General features: G+C 37.5%; 1 protein-coding gene across 4 annotated transcripts in view; it reads left to right on the forward strand.

Moving 5' to 3' along the window:
- The window catches only part of LOC127410371 (trafficking protein particle complex subunit 8-like), an 83944-nt gene that overhangs the window by 25850 nt on the left and 39000 nt on the right, over nucleotides 1-19094 (forward strand). For 3 of the 4 annotated variants that reach the window (XM_051645591.1, XM_051645592.1, XM_051645593.1), the window contains 8 exons: nucleotides 220-335; nucleotides 4234-4384; nucleotides 5220-5320; nucleotides 6129-6234; nucleotides 8710-8841; nucleotides 10047-10271; nucleotides 15577-15685; nucleotides 18204-18398. In XM_051645591.1, coding sequence (XP_051501551.1) covers nucleotides 220-335; nucleotides 4234-4384; nucleotides 5220-5320; nucleotides 6129-6234; nucleotides 8710-8841; nucleotides 10047-10271; nucleotides 15577-15685; nucleotides 18204-18398 — 1135 coding nt within the window. The remainder of the gene's footprint in view (nucleotides 1-219; nucleotides 336-4233; nucleotides 4385-5219; nucleotides 5321-6128; nucleotides 6235-8709; nucleotides 8842-10046; nucleotides 10272-15576; nucleotides 15686-18203; nucleotides 18399-19094) is intronic. The other variant, XM_051645594.1, reaches the window with a different exon arrangement.

A 19094-nucleotide genomic window follows, 5' to 3' on the forward strand; every position in this document is an offset into this window, starting at 1 on the left:
GCAGTGCAAGTCAAGAGTTCAGTAATATTTATTTCCTTGTAACCGTTGACAGTAATACATACATATTTCTACTTTTTTACATTCCCAAATGTATGCACTATTTCTGCATCATCTTCACAGCTTTGAACTTCTTGAAGTAAACTATTTTCCTCTTTTACCCTTAAGAGTTTCTCTTTTCTTTCCTTTTCTTCTTTCATCTCTTGTTTTCTCTCATTCTAGCTCGTGTCAAGAAAGGGTCTGAGCCGATCTCTGTTCTCCGCCACTAAGAAGCTGTTTGGTGGAGGGAAGGTTCCAGAAAAGACAATCGCTGAACTAAAGAACACTGCGGGGCTACTGTAAGTGAATTTGAAGGAACAGTTCACTCAGATATGGAGATTCTGTCATCATTTAACTCATCCTTATGTTGTTCCAAACCTGTATGATTTACTTTGTTCTTTGGAACATAAAAGGAGATATTTTGATGAAATGTACTGGGGCCGGATTCACGAAACTTTTCTTCTTAACTACCATTTTCTTCTTAATTTCTAACTTAAAGGAGACCTATTATGCCCCTTTTTACAAGATGTAATATAAGTCTCAGGTGTCCTCAGAATGTGTCTGTGAAGTTTCAGCTCAAAATACCCCACGGATCGTTTATTATACCATGTTGTAAATGCCTCTTTTTGGGTGGAATCAAAAACACGCTGTTTTCGTGTGTGTCTCTTTAAATGCAAATGAGCTGCTGCTCCCCGCCCCCTTTCCGGAAGAGGGCTGTGCCTTTACAGCTGGTGCTTCGGATACTATAGCAACAACAAATCAGAACCAATATGACTGACACCATAAATACCGGAGTTCAGCCATATATGTATGAGCAACCGTAAACGACGCAAAACATAGGCATTTTGAGTTTGCAATAGTGCTTCTTATGTAGAAAATCACTTCCTGCCCTCCATCTGCATTTCACGCCACAGCAACGAAGTGACGTGACGTCATGTGCAAACAAGCTATAACGACATAGCTCTGGTCTCCATGAATACAGTCAGAGACAATGGTAACTTTAGCTGCATTAGCCGTGGAATCAGCTAACAAGCACATTCGGAAAGGCGATTTGCAAACATTCACAAAATATAAAGTGCAATACTTACATCTGAAGGATATAAAGCTGGAACATGAACAGTTGGTACTGATCCATGCTTGAGAGTCAGATTTTTTGAAAATCCTGCTTTATATTGACCCTCATTCACGAAGCAGTCTGGTGTAAAATGATTTGCACAATCATACACAAATTTTGGTATGTTTTGGGGCACATTTTCTTCAAAAACAAAACTTGACCACTGCGTCTTCAGTGGTTCTGATGCCGGGAGTACATGAAGACTCTTATGTTCACTTTTACAGCCAACAACAGAACACTTATGATGCTTACAAAGTTGAGACATTATTCTTCTCACCGTAGCTGCTCCAGCGTGGAAAAAAATGGCAGACTGTGTGGATCACTCAGGGGAGGATCTATGACAATAGGGTGGAGTCCGTCACCAGTCGTGGGTGTGGCCTGCTCTAAAGTGATGTCACTTTAGAGCGGATATGAAAACCAGTCATTTTGAGACACTGTTTTTGATTAATAGAAATATAAGAAAGAGGAGTGGGTGGATTTTTAACATTGTGTAGGGTGGTTGTGTACACACACTGCCGACTCAGATTTATGTTCAAACACCATGTAAAAGTGAATTTTGCATAATTGGTCCTCTTTAAGAAAATAGTTAAGAATATTTTGTATTCCCGAAAAAACTTCTTAAGAAAATTCTTATCTTTTTTTCTTAAGATTGTTCTCAAGAAAAAACTTAAGAAGCATTCAAGTTCTCGAAAAAAAAATGTTTCGTAAAAAATCATTGTAAATAAGATCTTAAAGTTAGGATAACCTCACAGTTGTCTTAAATCCTAAAATGTAAAATGTTTAATGAATGTACTGGATTTTTCATTTTTCATGTCTGAAGTCGCAATGGGATGTTTACGTAGAAATGTGATTTTAAAAAAAAAAAAAAAATTTATACTGTTTTGTTTAATTATACTTTTATTTTCAGCTTGTAAACCATGTAAATGTTATCACCAAATTCAAACAAGACATGTTGTTTTGAAGCTTCTTAACGTGGTAACCAATCATGCTTATTCAAACGGATGCACTGCATGTAGCGCTCTCTGCGATCTTAAGTTTAAAGGAACATAATTATAACATTAGAAAGCGGAGATTTTCTTTTTCACCCCCATCCACATCCCTACCAGAGTTGGGCACAGCAGAGACAGCCTCCACCACCCTTTCCCATTTACCCGCCTCGTACTTTCTGACGTGATATAATTTTCAAGCTTCCCAAGGAGAACTTTTTCCTTGCAATGATTTCCTCAGCTCTTGTCTACGGAAGTTTTTATTTCTTTTCTTTTCCTCCGTGTCAAATTAAAAGTTATCAAATGGTTAGCAGTAAGTAAATTATCCCATGACGGTTAATGTCATTAAACTAACACATCTCACACACTACATTCCAAAAAATTAGCGCGAGGTGCTTGCTACTTTAAAAAAAAAAAAAAAAAGGTTAATAGATAAATGTATCATTACGATTTAGCAGTGCTGAAGTATTGAATTTGTTGTAGGCTATTAGACAAGGCAACTCCATGAGCAGGCTGATCAGACAATGTCTTTTTACTCTTAAGAAAAAAATTAACATGTTCGTAAGAAAATATTTGAGAACTTAGAATTTTTCAAGAATTGCACTTAGGAACGTTCTTACGAACTTCTTATAATTTATCCTAAGAACTTTCTTAATTTTTTACTTAAGAACATTTTCGTGAATCCGGCCCCTGGTCCCTCTTTTCCATGCAATTACAATGAATGCTGACGTGAGCTTTCAAGTTTCAAAAAAGATGCAAATGCAAAATAAGAGTCAAAAAAGTGGTCCGTACAGCTAATATGCTATATTCCAAATAAATTGGATGATCCGGTTCTCTAGTTCTCAACGTACTTTTTCTGTCCAGTCACAGCCAATTTCAGTCTGTTCCTCACACAAAGCTATAGTTTGCCTTCAGACGACTTGGAATGTAGTGCATGAGTCATATGGACTACTTTTTATGATACTTTTATAGTGCCTTCACTTCTTTTTGATAGCTTGAATGCTCCATTCCCATTCAATGTAATCAAAAGGAAAAGAGTAAAGGTGGGTACAAATTTCCCAATGCATCGTGATTTTCATTTGAACGATCTGGATATCGATTCTTAAATCCCAAGATGGATCTTTTACTCTATGCGCAAATCCTTCACTACAATGAGACGAAATCACTTGCATTTGCAACCAAATTTCATGCTATGCGTCTAAAATGTATATATTTGGCAACTGGCTGGTAAATGTTTAGATTTCACTCACCAGTAACTGTGAAGTACAGTGGTGGAGTATTCAGGGTAAAAGTAGTTCCGTGTAATGTGTGTGTCCAAAGACGAGATCCACGTGACCAATTTGTCATTGAATAAAGTCTCTTTTAATACCCTTTCTGTTCTCTACAGTTAGTTGTTAATCAAAAACAACTAAAATTAAACATTTAATTCTAATCATGCATAGCACAGATGAGATAAAGCCGTTCGAGTCTCTCTCGTTAACATGCGCTATAGAAGCTCTTTGCAGAAATGCCTGCTTTCTTAAAGAAACAGAACCGGTTTTTAGCACAAAACAACGTAAATACCTGTAAATAGGTCAAATTATGCAGTTAAACCAAAAAACAATTTTTTAAAAATGGAACAACAAAAAATAATAAATGCAGTATAATGTCATATTTATTGATTTAATTCATGGATTGGTTCATTTTTAAAAAGCTAAAATGTGACCAAAATGATCAATATATACAATGAAGGTCCCCTGTATAATTAACAACATTAGCTGGGATGGAATTTCTTTCAAATGTATGCAAAAGGGACATTAAATCTGTAATATACCCATTTGTATCGATATCTAATCGAATTGGATTTGAATCGAGAGCTTGTGAATCGGAATCTAATCGGGAAATCTGTATTAATACCCAACCCTAGAAAAGAGCGACCATTACGTTCTTCATAATTTCTACTTTTGTGTTCTACAGTGGAAAAAAAACAGTCATGGGTTTGGAACAACATGATGATGTGTATATGATGACAGAATTTTCCTTAAAATGCAAATTAATATTTTTTTTATATTTGTTGTTTTATACAATTTGTCTGATTCTGGACCTCTTTAATATCAGCTATCCCTCAGAGGCCCCAGAACTTCAGATAAGGAAGATGGCCGACCTCTGCTTTCTGGTTCAGCACTATGAACTGGCCTACAACTGCTACCACACTGCCAAGAAGGACTTTCTCTCTGACCAAGCCATGCTTTATGCTGCAGGAGCGCTGGTGAGACACATATCTAGCCACAACGTGGCTTCTGTTTGAAATAAGCTGCACAGAGAGGAACACTAACTCTGTGGGTTTTCAGAATAATACACATAAGCTAGCTACACTAGCTGATTTTTCCAATGATTTTCAGGTGTTAGGTGCATTAACATAATCACCGGCCAGACAGAGGGAGACAGAGTGCACATTAGCACCTTTCAGCGAGAGGTGTTAATCACTTGACCATCGGGACTCCCTGCTGAGTAAACAGCTTCAAACACTGAAAAAACATATATGTTTAGTTTGAAAAGATCATTCTGTAACTGAGAAGAACTGACAAGATGACAAGCTAATCTTCAATCACTCTCAGCTGCATATCATCACAAAGCTGATTAAAATCCATAGTGATTCTGTCATTCTGCAGAAATAATGCAAAAGCAACTAAGAACTGATACAAATAACCTTGATAGCCATTTTACAGTTTTGGAGCATTTTAAAATCTAATCTTGTGAAAGCCAAATTAATCATGAAGAAAATGCAACATTGTAACTATTTTAGCCCCTGTTTTGGAACAATCAAGCAAGCTACAGGTCTGAAAATGCCCCAGATCACACTATTGCAATTGCAGTTTTACTCTTGTTATTTTTTCAGAGAGAGATAGTTGTGGTGAGTCGTTATATGTGTCACCCCTCCACCATTTTTAATCGCCAAGTGTCATACCTCTGACTGAAGAGAGTGAGATCTCAGCAAAACGGTCTGCATGTGTGACACCCTCGGACAAAACGAGTTGTTTTGAGTCTGCTAGTGTAGAGCGAGCTTAACTTACACTGGCTGCCTTGTATCTCTGTCTGCACAGGAAATGGCTGCTGTTTCTGCCTTTCTGCAGAGCGGGGCTCCAAGGCCATACCCAGCACACTACATGGACACAGCCATACAGACCTACAGAGACGTGTGCAAGTAAGAGCACACACATGGTTTCATTTGTAACATGTTTGTGTGGTTGAAAGTAGAGCAGTTCACCCAAAAATGGAATTTCTGTCTTCATTTATTCACCCTAATGTCATTCCAAACTTGTTTAACTGACTTCTGCGTAAAACAAAAGGAGAAATTTTTGGAGAAAAAAAGGAGTTTGTTTTTTTTTTTCATGCAATTGCAAAGAATGAAGATTGGAGCTTTCAAGCTTTAAAAAGGATGCAAAAGCACTTTTGAGTTAACTATTATTTTGAAGTACTTCAGTGAGGGATTATATACACAACCATTTAAAAGTTTGCACCCTCTTCTCAGGATCTTAAAGACCTTTTGATCTGAAAGCTTAGGCTTGAAGGCTTGAAATTAGTTTTGTAGACAAACATAAAATGTTCCTATTTATGCATTTCTTTACAAATCTTTTTAATGGATGAGTTGGACAAAAGTGCCAAGCTCACATGGGAACTTGTTCAGTGCTGTTTAAAATCATCCCAGGTGGCACCTCATGAAGTTGGTTGAAAGAATGTCCAGAGTGTGCTGTGCTGAAATCAAGATAAAGGGTGGATGTTTTAAAGAAGATAAAACATAAGATGGATAGCACTTTCTGATCACAATAAAATTCCCATGCTAGTGTTAATTCATAGTCTTGATGACTTTACTGTTATTCTAAAATGTGGAAAATATTCATAATAAAGAATTATTTGGTGTGTCCTGGTAATGTAATTTTTTTTTTGTAAATCTGTCTGTTGCATGCATATAATGTAAGTAATTGATTTGTGTGTGTGTGTGTGTTTCTCAGAAACATGCTCTTGGCTGAGCGATGTTGTCTTTTAAGTGCTGAGATACTGAAGAGTCAGGCCAAATACTCAGATGCTGCCACGCTTCTCATCAAGATGACTAGTGAGGTGAGCACAAGTCCCTGCTGCATCTGAGTGTACCAGATTTTGTAAAGCGCAGTGTTTAAACGTCTGCTCCACTATAGTCATCAAACAGAATGAAGTATATGTCTCTATGGAACAAAAATGGGGGTTTCCCAATCAGTGGTCATTTTAAAACCGGGATAGGTGTTTTTCAACCTTCTAATTAGGGAATTTCACTTCTGTGTTAGATCAGTCTTCATTGAGGTGAGAAAGGCATTGGGAACCGACCATTCAATTTTGGCAAATCAAGTGAAGCAGTTGGAAAATGCCCATATTGGTTTGAAAACACCCACTGATTAGAAACCTCAAGACAAACTTTGATTTTGGATTGACAAAGCCTTGTCTGGACAGTTTAAACTAGTTTCAGAACTTTTATGTTTGATGATTATACAGACATTACAGTAAGGCTTGATAGCTACAGAGAGAGAGATAGATAGACAGACAGACTGTCACATGTATAGACAGATAAACCATCATAAAAGAGAGTGAGAGTGCAACTTAAAGCCGATTAAAGGCCTTGTGTGGGTTTGTTTACATTTTTGACAGTTTGAGTTTAAATTAATGAGCATTCTGTTGGCCCATTTGAACATTCTGTCAATGTAAGTCTATGAGATTTTTACGGATTTTCATCGTCTGCTGTGCAAAAAAGCTTAAGTCGGATCAGTTAGAAAAGACAAAGCAAGACAGTTTTGGAAGCAATTTGAGCCTTTCTGTTTGGATTAGCTACGCCCCCTCTTTCCAAAACCCTGCACTCCAAAGGTATCTAATAAGCTTTATTGAGACCAACACTGAGCAGAAGTGGTTGTCAAAAACAACAGCAGAAAAATAGCGCCCTCAACTGACAACTGTTATGAACAACATGGCATAAAAATGGCATTAAGCCTCAATAATTTGCTGCAACTACAACAAAATGAGAATGCGCAAAATGAGTGACAGGCAGAAAGCGTCTGAGAATGCGGTCCACACACACATTTTTATTTGTTGCTTACAGAGACAAGTGCGATATCTCACGACACTTGTTTCATTAATATTTTTCAGGGAGTAGAAGCATATTTGCATACCTTTTCATGAAAAAATTGCTTAAGGCTGATTTATAATTCTGCGTCGAACCTATGGTGTATGCTCCACGTAGTGGCCAACGCGTTGGTTTGCATTTATAGTTCTGCGTTGGTGTGTCTGCATCGTTTTGTGAGTACACAGCCAAAATGCAATTGTATTGAGACGAAAATGCCTTAATTTCTGAAATAACTGTATGTTTAATAAATTAACGAAGGCAATGCAATGGTATTCATTTATTCAAAAGTATTTATTAAATTTAAACATAGTTGAAACATTAAAAACGAGTTCATCTGTATGATTGCTTTTGACTCGCTTAAATAATAATACTAAACAAATAATGTGGCATACTTTGACGCTCCATGCTGGAAAAAAATGAATCAAATTAATCAAAAACTGCTTGCTTGACAAACACACAATGGGTTTAGTTTTAAAGCTTAAAATCTTTACTATGCATTTAGGCAAAATAACCAACTCTTAACATGTGCTTTTTTAAAATCTGCTGACAAACTAGAAGTGTTCCATTTTCATAACTTATGAAATATGATTATTTACTGTACACCATACTGTCAAACATATGGTCAAAACATCATACAGATTGGAAAGTTCTCGAGTAGAATATGACAAATATTGTTTCACTCTTATAGCCTACCTGACATAGAGAGTAAAAGACCCGAGAAAGAAAACAGAGTTTATTAAATGTGTTTAGATGTAAACAGATGTGTCTTTTGTCACGTTATCACTTGTTTATATAAAACAGACTATAAAAACAGCAGATGTGACAAGATCACTGATCAGTGGATATAGGTGCATTAATAAAATAATCTTGGAGAAAATGCAATGCTAACACAAGTTCTTTTCATGCTCGGGGCGGTCACATCGTACCAATCACAGCTGTTGTCGTCTGCGTCGACGTGACACGCAGTTACATTTTTGGAGAGGTGCACTTCAGGCTACACCGTAGGCTGTGCCATAACCGCCGTAGCTACGCGTAGTGCTTTGGTTCAGTGCAGAAGTATAAAGTGGCCTTTACAGCACCTTTAAGATCTGTGCCGAGTTTTGTGAATGTAGCTTGAAAGCATTAGAAATAGTTATTGTTATAATTTTGTTCTCGGTTTAGGGATTTTGGAAAAAAAATAAAAATAATAATAATAATTGTAGAATAACAGTATGTTGGCTTCATCGAGCCAGCATAATGACTGACTGTTTTCAAACATATTTCCCAGATGCCATTGTATAGGCAAACAGGTTGTCTTTCCCCAAATTCATTGTTGTTGCACCACTTGAACAAATTGCATTTTCATTTGTTGCTGTAAGTGGCACAGAAATTACACTCTGTGTCTTTAAATCAAATGTAAGAATGTTGTGTATAAATGTGCATATACATTTTTCCCTGTCTGGTAGGACTCTGATCTACGGAGTGCACTCTTATTGGAGCAGGCTGCTCACTGCTTTATTAACATGCACAGCCCCATGGTGAGGAAGTTTGCCTTCCACATGATACTGGCTGGTCATCGTTTCAGCAAAGCTGGACAGGTAGAACCATACACACAAGAAACATGCATTTCTAAAATGGAAATATCAGTCCTTGTTTCCATGGTTACCTTAAATATATTAAGTGTTGAGATAATTAAAATATAATTCTATTAAATAAAAATGTATATTTTAATTCATTAAAAATAAAGTAATTTAAAATATAAATGAGACCTGCTATGTATAAGAATGATTAATTAAATTTTTTGGGCTATCTTTTTTAAATTAACGTTGAGTCAGTGTCATGTGGATCTGATGTAGATATATTTGAGCATTCGTCAGCAGTCTCTCTTTATTATTCACAAGAAAGTCCCATGGAAATTGCATGTTTTCTACCCACAAAGCTGACTTAGGTCAGACTTTTATTGAGCAATTAGTGATCGGATTATATTAAACAATTAACAATTAAAGTGGAATAACAGTCTCAAAATGTATGGCATATGCCAAAACGCATACACATACTGTATATTTTCAATACAGTGCAAAATCAAATGTCATTTTGGCTTTTATTTTACATTTTAATTACAGATACAAAATGACCAATGTGTGTTTGAGGAGTGCATTTTGAGCTTACAAAACCGTATAAGATGCTGAAGAATTTTATTGCATGCAGTTGTGAATTGCTGCACACAGGGGAGTATTTTAATACTAATAAATCCATTAAAGGGTCTTGAACGCAAACAGCTGTTGTTCTCTCCTTTTCTACACAGCTTTTCACACTGTTTAAAATTTTTCAAATTCAAGTGAGAACTGACCCGTGCTAAAAAGGGGGCTTTCATGACTCATTTTTATTGAGTTTATGCCAAAGGAAGTTCTTCTCCTGAGTGGATACAAGTTTTTATTGGCATACTTCCCCAGCTTTGCCAAATGAGCATTATGCCAGGCCTCACTCTGAGTATCAAACCGTAATGAGAATGAGAGAGTGATTGACTCATATGCTTGCTGCTTATTGCCATGAATAAAACAAGAGCTTACAGGGTCTAAAACGGCATCTGCTGCGAAGTGGCCTTTGAGAAAGACTGTGTTTACTGGGGTCACATGAAGTCGGTCCCGCAATTTTCATCTGGAAGCCGATGCTATTTTAACAGCTGTGTTTTCTATTGAGCGTCACAACCGGGAGAAGGGCTTTCACAGATGCAAGTTAATTCTTTTAATGTGGCAATTCACTCTCTGTCTCTGTCTCTGTCTTTCTTTCTTTGTTTCTATAGAAGAGGCATGCATTGAGGTGTTATTGCCAAGCCTTGCAGGTGTATAAAGGCAAAGGTTGGTCGCTGGCTGAAGATCACATCAACTTTACCATTGGCCGTCAGTCCTTCACTCTTCGGCAGCCAGAGAACGCGGTGGCCGCCTTCCGACACATTTTCATCAATGACAGCACACAGTCTGCTGTACAGCAGGCTGCTTTCCTCAGGGAATACCTTTATGTGTACAAGGTCAGTAACTGGAATGCCAATTAATCCCTTAAAGTCATAGTATGCCCTAAAATGGTGGAGCATAAAACGTGAATTTTTAAAGAATATCCTGGCCACTCTTTTTCATATCAAAGTGAATGAGGACTGGGGCTGTCAAGCTCCAAAATTTAAAAAAAGCACCTTAAAAGTGTCATAGAAGTAGTCCATATGACTTGTGTGCCGTATTCCTAGACTTCTGAAACCATATAGTCGCTTTGTGTGAGACAGACCAAATGTCATTCATTATTTACCGAAAATCTTGTCATTTATCTTCAGCGCTTAATGAGAAATGTAGCAATGTCAGGTTTGTGAACGAATTGTTCTTTTGAGTTGGATCTTTACAGTATTCACAGAACTGGTCTGAATGATTTGATCACAAATCAGATTGTGAAGATCTCACTGGAGGGAAGATTATCAGTGATTGGGAGTAGTCTCAATCAGGTCTGGAACTTTTCAAGATCCAATCAGTTTAAAATATTTTTTCATGTTAAATATGTTTCACACAGAACTGCTTAATATTACGGAAGTAAAATGTGTAGTAAATGCTGTTTGATGTTGTTTTCAATTATAGTATACAGGAACGTTTGCCCAAATACACAAAAATACACATATTTTCTTTCTTTTTTTTATATATCTAGTTTAAATATTAAAGGGAACGTTCACCCAAAAATAAAAATTCTGTCATAATTTACACATCCCCATGTTGTTCTAAACCCTTATGACTTACTTTCTTATGCAGAACACAAAAAGAGACGTTTTAATAAATATTCCGGTCCAGCTTTTCAATACAATGGCAGTTGAAAAGGATTCAGTTTAAAAATTAAAAAAAGATCCATAGTGGTCGACTGATATATTGCAGAGGCCGATAAATTGGCCGATATTCAGAATTTAATTATCGGCATTGGCTGATACATTTTCCCCCTTTGGCCGATTTGTTTCTTGAGTCTTGCTTGCATGTTAAGCGACTGAGACACGTAAATGACCAGTCACAGTTCGTTTTGTTGTTACGTGCCATCATGTTAATACAGTAATAGACCGGTGGGCAACACGTGTTCGAGCTCATAATGTTAAAGTGCTCGCCTGTTTCATTCTTCCGCTCTCTCCTTAACAGTTCCCTGTAACTTTTAACTGTCTTGTCTAATGATAAAAAGGCAAATATCAATAAAACTAATATCATATAACGTCTGCAAATATTCGCATATCTCGTTTAAACAGATGTAATAAACCAACCTCACACAATTTGAGCAGATCCAGCATCTTGTGGAACGCTCATTTATTTACCTCTAAAGCACATATTCTATCAGCCTCTCCTCAGCAGTTCCCTGTCAACATTAACTTTCTTTTCTAATGATAAAAGGCATATATCAGTAAAACGTCTATTATATACCGACTGCAAATATGCAGATATCTTGTTTAAATGGATATAATTCACGAATCTCACGAAAATCCAGCGTTTTCTTCCCGTCGACTGCTCATCTAATATCTTCCTCTGAAGTGCGTGTTCTATCAGCCAGAATCAAATCTTCAGGATCAAAAGTTCCTCTGATTCACAAATCATGACGGTCAGTCCGTGAGAATCCAAGCAGGTGATCCAGGCCGTTTAAACTGTCAGGAGATTACTGCTCGCACTGGATCCGCATGAGTGCAACTTCAAAGTAAAAGTGCTTCATGTGTGCTATGAGTAAATATCTTATTCACTGTGCACTGTATGTACAATTGGTTTGATTTGGTATTTTTTGAGAAAATGTGATTGCTAACATGGACATATGCCATCCATGTTTGCTAGACTACTGTGTGCACTTATTTCCTTCTTCCTAATATATTATCAATTTATTCAAATAAATTACTACAATTTGATGATTAAACAGAAATCAGAAGAAACTGTTATCTACCATTTAAAATACAATATTTTTTTTTTAGATTCTTTTCTACAAAGTTAAAGTTTAGAGTGAAATTGAGTAAATAAAATAAGTTTATTCATTTTTTTTTTTTTTATGTTTGTTATTAACTATATAAAATTGTGTGATATATCGGCATTGTATCGGCCTATCGGTCACCCTGTTGTCTGGATATCGGCATCGGCCATTAAAAAACCCATATCAGTCGATCACTAAAGATCCAACAGTTTAATAAAAATAAAGATCTTCTTTCATAGTGCTCATGAATGGATGACACAATTTTGAATATTACCATTTAACTTGGTTAATTTCACTGTGAGTCATAAGATAAGAGCAAGAGAGAGAATTTACATATTGAACCAGACTGCATTTCCTTTTCTTATGTTGCTCTGTGTGTGTGAGTGCCAGAGTGCATCCAGCCGCTGATGATATGTCACATTCAAACCACTGACCCAGTTTTTTCTGCTACAATCAGACCTTAGCCCTGATTTGACTGAGCAAGACTGCTCTTTCGTCATCATTTGGTTGAATCTGGTTCATCAGCGCTCTGTTCCCAAGGTTGTTCTGGTCCATAAAACTCCATCACCTATGAGCAAAACATAATAAGTGGAAGTGACATCATTTTACCTTGCTTTGTTTCTTAATGGGAGTTTTATGGTGCCCATCTACCAATTCCAAGAACAGTTGTGTGACTTATATTATGAGCAATGACCAATATTAAAGGGATAGTTAAATCAAAAATGAAAACCAAGCTCTCATGACTTTGTTTTCTTTTGTGGATCACAAAAGATGATGTTGGATGTTGTTTGAAAAAACAATGCAATGAAAGTGAATCCACTCCATCCCTATTCCAACCCTATATCCATCCATCCGTCCGTTATTTTTTTTTTTGTTTGTTTACTCAAAACTATACATTTTTGAAGAATCTTTAATTAGCTCTTTCCATAAAATGACATACGCAAGTTCATAGTGACTGTCTGTTAAGCTCCAAAAAGGATAAAAAGATGACAACATTTTCCTTTAAGGTTAGTTCACATCAAGTCTGATGCAAATAAACAACGTAAAAGTATAAAATATATACATACAATTTTTTTTCACTCCAAAACAATTCATAATCTGAGTCTGATGCAAGATTTTTGTCATTCTCCTAAAAAAAACAAAAAACAATGAATGAAATGTTTGGCATCTGAACCTTTTAAAAAATCCACATAGCCTTTGCATAAAAACATGGATCATGGCACTAAAATATTTTAGACTCATGGAGATCCATTGTTTCGTTAAATTCTAGTCGTGTATTTTTCGTGCCAAAAATTCTTACAGTGAATGGGCCTTTTAGTTTTTATTTAGCAGATGCTTTTTACCTCATAGTAGAAATTCTACCTAGAGCAATCAGAATTTAATTATCTCGCTCAAGGGCAGAGGAATTAAGAGCCATTGTGATTTCCGTAACGCTCTGATCGTGAGGTCACACTTACTTGGAACTGACTCAGCAGCCTTTCTGTTTGCAGCATAGATACTTGACCATTCATTTCACTCTGAGGCAGCAGAGAATATATTACGATCGGAGAGAATTGGTTTGCTGTGAAATGTCTGTGCACTGTTGAGTCAAACTGCTCTATTAGTACTGACATTTTTAAAAGCTGTATGGATCTGCCTACTATAAAGTTTAAATAATAATAAAAAAAACACCAATGCTATAATGGACAGTATATATAGCTTTTTTGATTAGAAACCCCTTTATAAAGAAGATGCTAGCTAAGACGTTTTATATATATATATATATATACATACATACAGGTGCATCTCAATAAATTAGAATGTCGTGGAAAAGTTCATTTATTTCAGTAATTCAACTCAAATTGTGAAACTCGTGTATTAAATAAATTCAATGCACACAGACTGAAGTAGTTTAAGTCTTTGGTTCTTTTAATTGTGATGATTTTGGCTCACATTTAACAAAAACCCACCAATTCACTATCTCAAAAAATTAGAATACATCATAAGACCAATAAAAAAAAACATTTTTAGTGAATTGTTGGCCTTCTGGAAATTATGTTCATTTACTGTATATGTACTCAATACTTGGTAGGGGCTCCTTTTGCTTTAATTACTGCCTCAATTCGGCGTGGCATGGAGGTGATCAGTTTGTGGCACTGCTGAGGTGGTATGGAAGCCCAGGTTTCTTTGACAGTGGCCTTCAGCTCATCTGCATTTTTTGGTCTTGTTTCTCATTTTCCTCTTGACAATACCCCATAGAGTCTCTATGGGGTTCAGGTCTGATGAGTTTGCTGGCCAGTCAAGCACACCAACACCATGGTCATTTAACCAACTTTTGGTGCTTTTGGCAGTGTGGGCAGGTGCCAAATCCTGCTGGAAAATGAAGTCAGCAGAAGGAAGCATGAAGTGCTCCAAAATTTCTTGGTAAACGGGTGCAGTGACTTTGGTTTTCAAAAAACACAATGGACCAACACCAGCAGATGACATTGCACCCCAAATCATCACAGACTGTGGAAACTTAACACTGGACTTCAAGCAACTTGGGCTATGAGCTTCTCCACCCTTCCTCCAGACTCTAGGACCTTGGTTTCCAAATGAAATACAAAACTTGCTCTCATCCGAAAAGAGGACTTTGGACCACTGGGCAACAGTCCAGTTCTTCTTCTCCTTAGCCCAGGTAAGATGCCTCTGACGTTGTCTGTGGTTCAGGAGTGGCTTAACAAGAGGAATACGACAACTGTAGCCAAATTCCTTGACACGTCTGTGTGTGGTGGCTCTTGATGCCTTGACCCCAGCCTCAGTCCATTCCTTGTGAAGTTCACCCAAATTCTTGAATCGATTTTGCTTGACAATCCTCATAAGGCTGCGGTTCTCTCGGTTGGTTGTGCATCTTTTTCTTCCACATTTTTTCCTTCCACTCAGCTTTCTGTTAACATGCTTGGATACAGCACTCTGTGAACAGCCAGCTTCTTTGGCAATGAATGTTTGTGGCTTACCCTCCTTGTGAAGAGTGTCAATTATTGTCTTCTGGACAACTGTCAGATCAGCAGTCTTCCCCATGATTGTGTAGCCTAGTGAACCAAACTGAGAGACCATTTTGAAGGCTCAGGAAACCTTTGCAGGTGTTTTGAGTTGATTAGCTGATTGGCATGTCACCATATTCTAATTTGTTGAGGTAGTGAATTGGTGGGTATTTGTTAAATGTGAGCCAAAATCATCACAATCAAAAGAACCAAAGACTTAAACTACTTCAGTCTGTGTGCATTGAATTTATTTAATACACAAGTTTCACAATTTGAGTTCAACTTTTCCACGACATTCTAAGTTATTGAGATGCACCTGTATATCTCAATATTGAGATGTTCAATTAATATTTGACCTTTTGTCTTCAGAGCATGACCCAGTTGTCTGGCGAGAGTCCCCTCCCTCAGCTGCCTCTGCCATGCCTGCACAGCTCACAGACACGCGTGTTCTTCGGCCATGAACGCAGACTCGCTGAGGGTAAGATCACACATTATCTTTCTCCCTCTCCCTCTGTCTGTCTGTCTTTCTCATACACACACACACACACACACACACACACACACACACACACACACACACACACACACTGGTATTAAATGGATAGTTCTCCCAAAAATCTAAATTGTCTTTCACTTTTACTCAGCCTTGTGTGTTCATTAACATCAAGATATTTTTCCCCAAAGGAGTTATCTAGTGTAGAGGTTCTAGTGGGTTGCGACCCAAAATGAGTAGCAGGTGTGTTCTGATAGTCACAGACTGTAGGGGAAATAACTATGCCAAATCCAAATAATAGAATTCAACTAACAAAATAGCAAAATAAACAGGCTAATCAACATTTAAAAAAGAGTGGAGAAAACGCTTACCATTTTGTTGTTGGTCTCAAAGGCTGTACGTCTAATCAAACTCTGTGGTATTTGGCGCAATTCATCTGTCATCTTAACCCAGCTAGCCAATTTAGGCAAATGCCAACATTCCTTGAAAACATGAACAAAACTACCCATGGTAAAAGAAAATACGACTCCGGCTACATTTAAAGTGATAGTTCACCCAAACATTATAATTCTCACATCATTTACTCACCCAAGTTATGCCATCATAGATTTGATGACTTTCTCTTTTCTGCGGAATACGCACATAGATTTTTAGAAGGATGTATAAGGTGTTTTTGTCCATTCAATGTAAGGCAATCGGGTCGATCACTTTCGTGATCCAAAAAGGACACAAAGGCAGCATAAAAGTAATCCATACACCTCGAGTAGTTTAATCCATGACTTAGAAAGCGATATAAATGCCCAATTTAAAATGTAAGTCCTGAAGCAAAACCAACCAAGAACCACTGATCTAGTACACTGTCTGTTTAAGCGAATAGGGGGCTGTGAATGTCAAACTCCAATTTAGTCCATACGACTCATGCGCTATATAGTCTTCTAAAGCCATAAAAAAAAAAAAAAATCGTTATTTGCACATTGTATGGCAATAGAAGACTTTGATTATAACGCACACAATTGTGCTCCCATGCTGAGGCCCATCCACAGTCTACTTAAAGGCATTTTCAGGCCAAATGACATGAACTTTCATCCATCACGTCCACAGTGAAATGAAGATGAGCACAGCACCTTTTATGTACTCGGATAAAAAAAAAAGTAATTTCCAGCAAAAACTTCAAATGAGACTCAAAAGAGATGAGCAGTGCTGAGTAGCTGCTCTTTAAATGAATAAATTGCATTTAATATAAGCAAAAGAAAATGGACCTCCACGTTTTGATATCTGCAAAAACACCACATCGGTTAAAGAGAAGCAAACAAATAGGCGCTAATTTCAGGAATATCAAGGAACTCAGATGTGTTTTAAAAATACCAGTAAATGACCGAGTGAAGAGGACAGGCCAGAGGAGGTGTGAACTTTTAGTTCAAGCATTCACCTAGATCTCACACGGAAACCAGAATGGGACAGAGCAGTATGTGTTGAATTGTAACCAAACATGTTGTCCATTCCAATACTCCTCTTGCCTTAGGGTCTGAATCCCAAATGTCCTTTGAGATTAGATGCAAGGCAGCTTTTGTTTGAGTTGTAATGAGCATATAAACATTGTTTTTGACTTCCTGAATATTTCCCTTTCCATTCCTATGATTTATCAAGCTTTTTCTGTAATGTTTTTTTTGTGAGGAAAGGAGGAGTGTATGTATCCCTGAGGAAAGTCATCTTGGAGATTCTTCCATGGAGAGTGGAAGGGTTTATACATTTTCATAGCAGTTCTCCTAGAGAAAAATAGATTCAATGTTGTTTGAAAGTGCGGTATGTTCTCATCATACCTCAAATCAAAATTACCTCAAAATGATAAAATCATCAAATAGGGTGCCTGGGTAGCTCGGCAAGTAAAGTCGCTGACTACCACACCTGGAGTCGCAAGTTCAAATCCAGGGCGTACTGAGTGACTCCAGTCAGGTTTCCTAAGCAACCAATTGGCCTGGTTGCTAGGGTGGGTAGAGTCACATTGGGTTAACCTCCTCATGGTCGCTATATGTGGTTCTCGCTCTCGGTGAGGCGCGTGGTGAGTTGTGCGTGGATGCCATGGAGAATAGCTTGAGCCTCCACATGCGCTAGGTCTCCGCGGTAACGCGCTCAACAAGCCACGTGATAAGCGGGGGGGTTCAGTTTCTTCTATAATTATTATGCATGCAGCTTTTATGACTGAGAGGCTACTTGAAATACTTGTTTAAAAATTCATTTGTCACACCTCCAGACAATTTAAATGAATTAGTGAAAGCTAGAGGTGATTAAAAAGAGTGAATAACTTAAAAGAAATGGTGGCTATTGAGGGCCCTTAAAATATAAACTTTAATTTGTACACTATATTCGTGTAAAATATAAGTTCTTGATTTTCATGGCCATTTTATTTATCAAATACCCATTTGTAAGTGGTTGGGCTGACTGGCATTTGTCAGTTGCATCATTTGTAATGACTGACATGATTATCGTCTCTTATGGATTCTAGGCGAGAAGCAAGCGGCCACGCATGTCTCTCTGGAGCAGGAGTTTGACCGTGACCTTTCCCATCTATGGAGGGAGTTGGAAGAGCGGTTGGTTGCTCTGGCAAACAGAGGGGTAGTACCCATCACCTTCCAGCCTTCCCAGTGCTGCCTGAACAGCCAGACGGACAACCTCAGAAACCCCCTTGCTGTCATGGAGGGTAAGCTTTCTGATTTCTTTTTCCCCCATTGTCCATCCTGAATACACCATCTATTTCAACCTTTTTATTTGTTCCATATCTCCACCTTCCTGTCTTCCAAATCAAATTTTGGAAGACATCTCATCTCTTTCCCATCGACTATTCTGTTGGCATAGACTCTTGATTTCTGTTGAGGTTTAGGGGTATTAAAGAGGCTTCATCATTGCGTTTGATGTCTTGCGAGGCAGTGTTTTTGGGTTATTAGTGTATTTTTTTTAATTGGACCAAAATGAATTATTCACTATTTGCTTTCCTCTTTATTTGTGAAATCTGTAAAAACAGTCTGTTCCAAAGAGAGAACCAATTAGGTAGAGCAGTCTTTACCTGGCTTTGACCCTGTTTATGTTTGCGTGTGTGTTTGATTTGTCTCATTGGCTGCTCGCTTATTAAGTGGTGCAAGAGAGACTAGTATTGATTGTGGAAATGAATGTTATTATAATGGCTGAACATTCACCCTGTGGCGAGAATGGAAGAGAAAGAAGGAAAAACAGGAAGAACCTGCAAATGCCCTTTGGCTATGTTACCATGTTTGTCCTTATTTATTTTTCCCTCTGTAAATATTTTAGCAGCAGTACACATCACATAATGCAAACGCTTTATTTCTAAACAGTTGCGGTCCGCCAAATAGGATATCTGAGGCTCATTCAGATATTTTAG

Source organism: Myxocyprinus asiaticus, chromosome 19 (assembly GCF_019703515.2).
Source record: "Myxocyprinus asiaticus isolate MX2 ecotype Aquarium Trade chromosome 19, UBuf_Myxa_2, whole genome shotgun sequence".
Classification (NCBI taxonomy): domain Eukaryota; kingdom Metazoa; phylum Chordata; class Actinopteri; order Cypriniformes; family Catostomidae; genus Myxocyprinus; species Myxocyprinus asiaticus.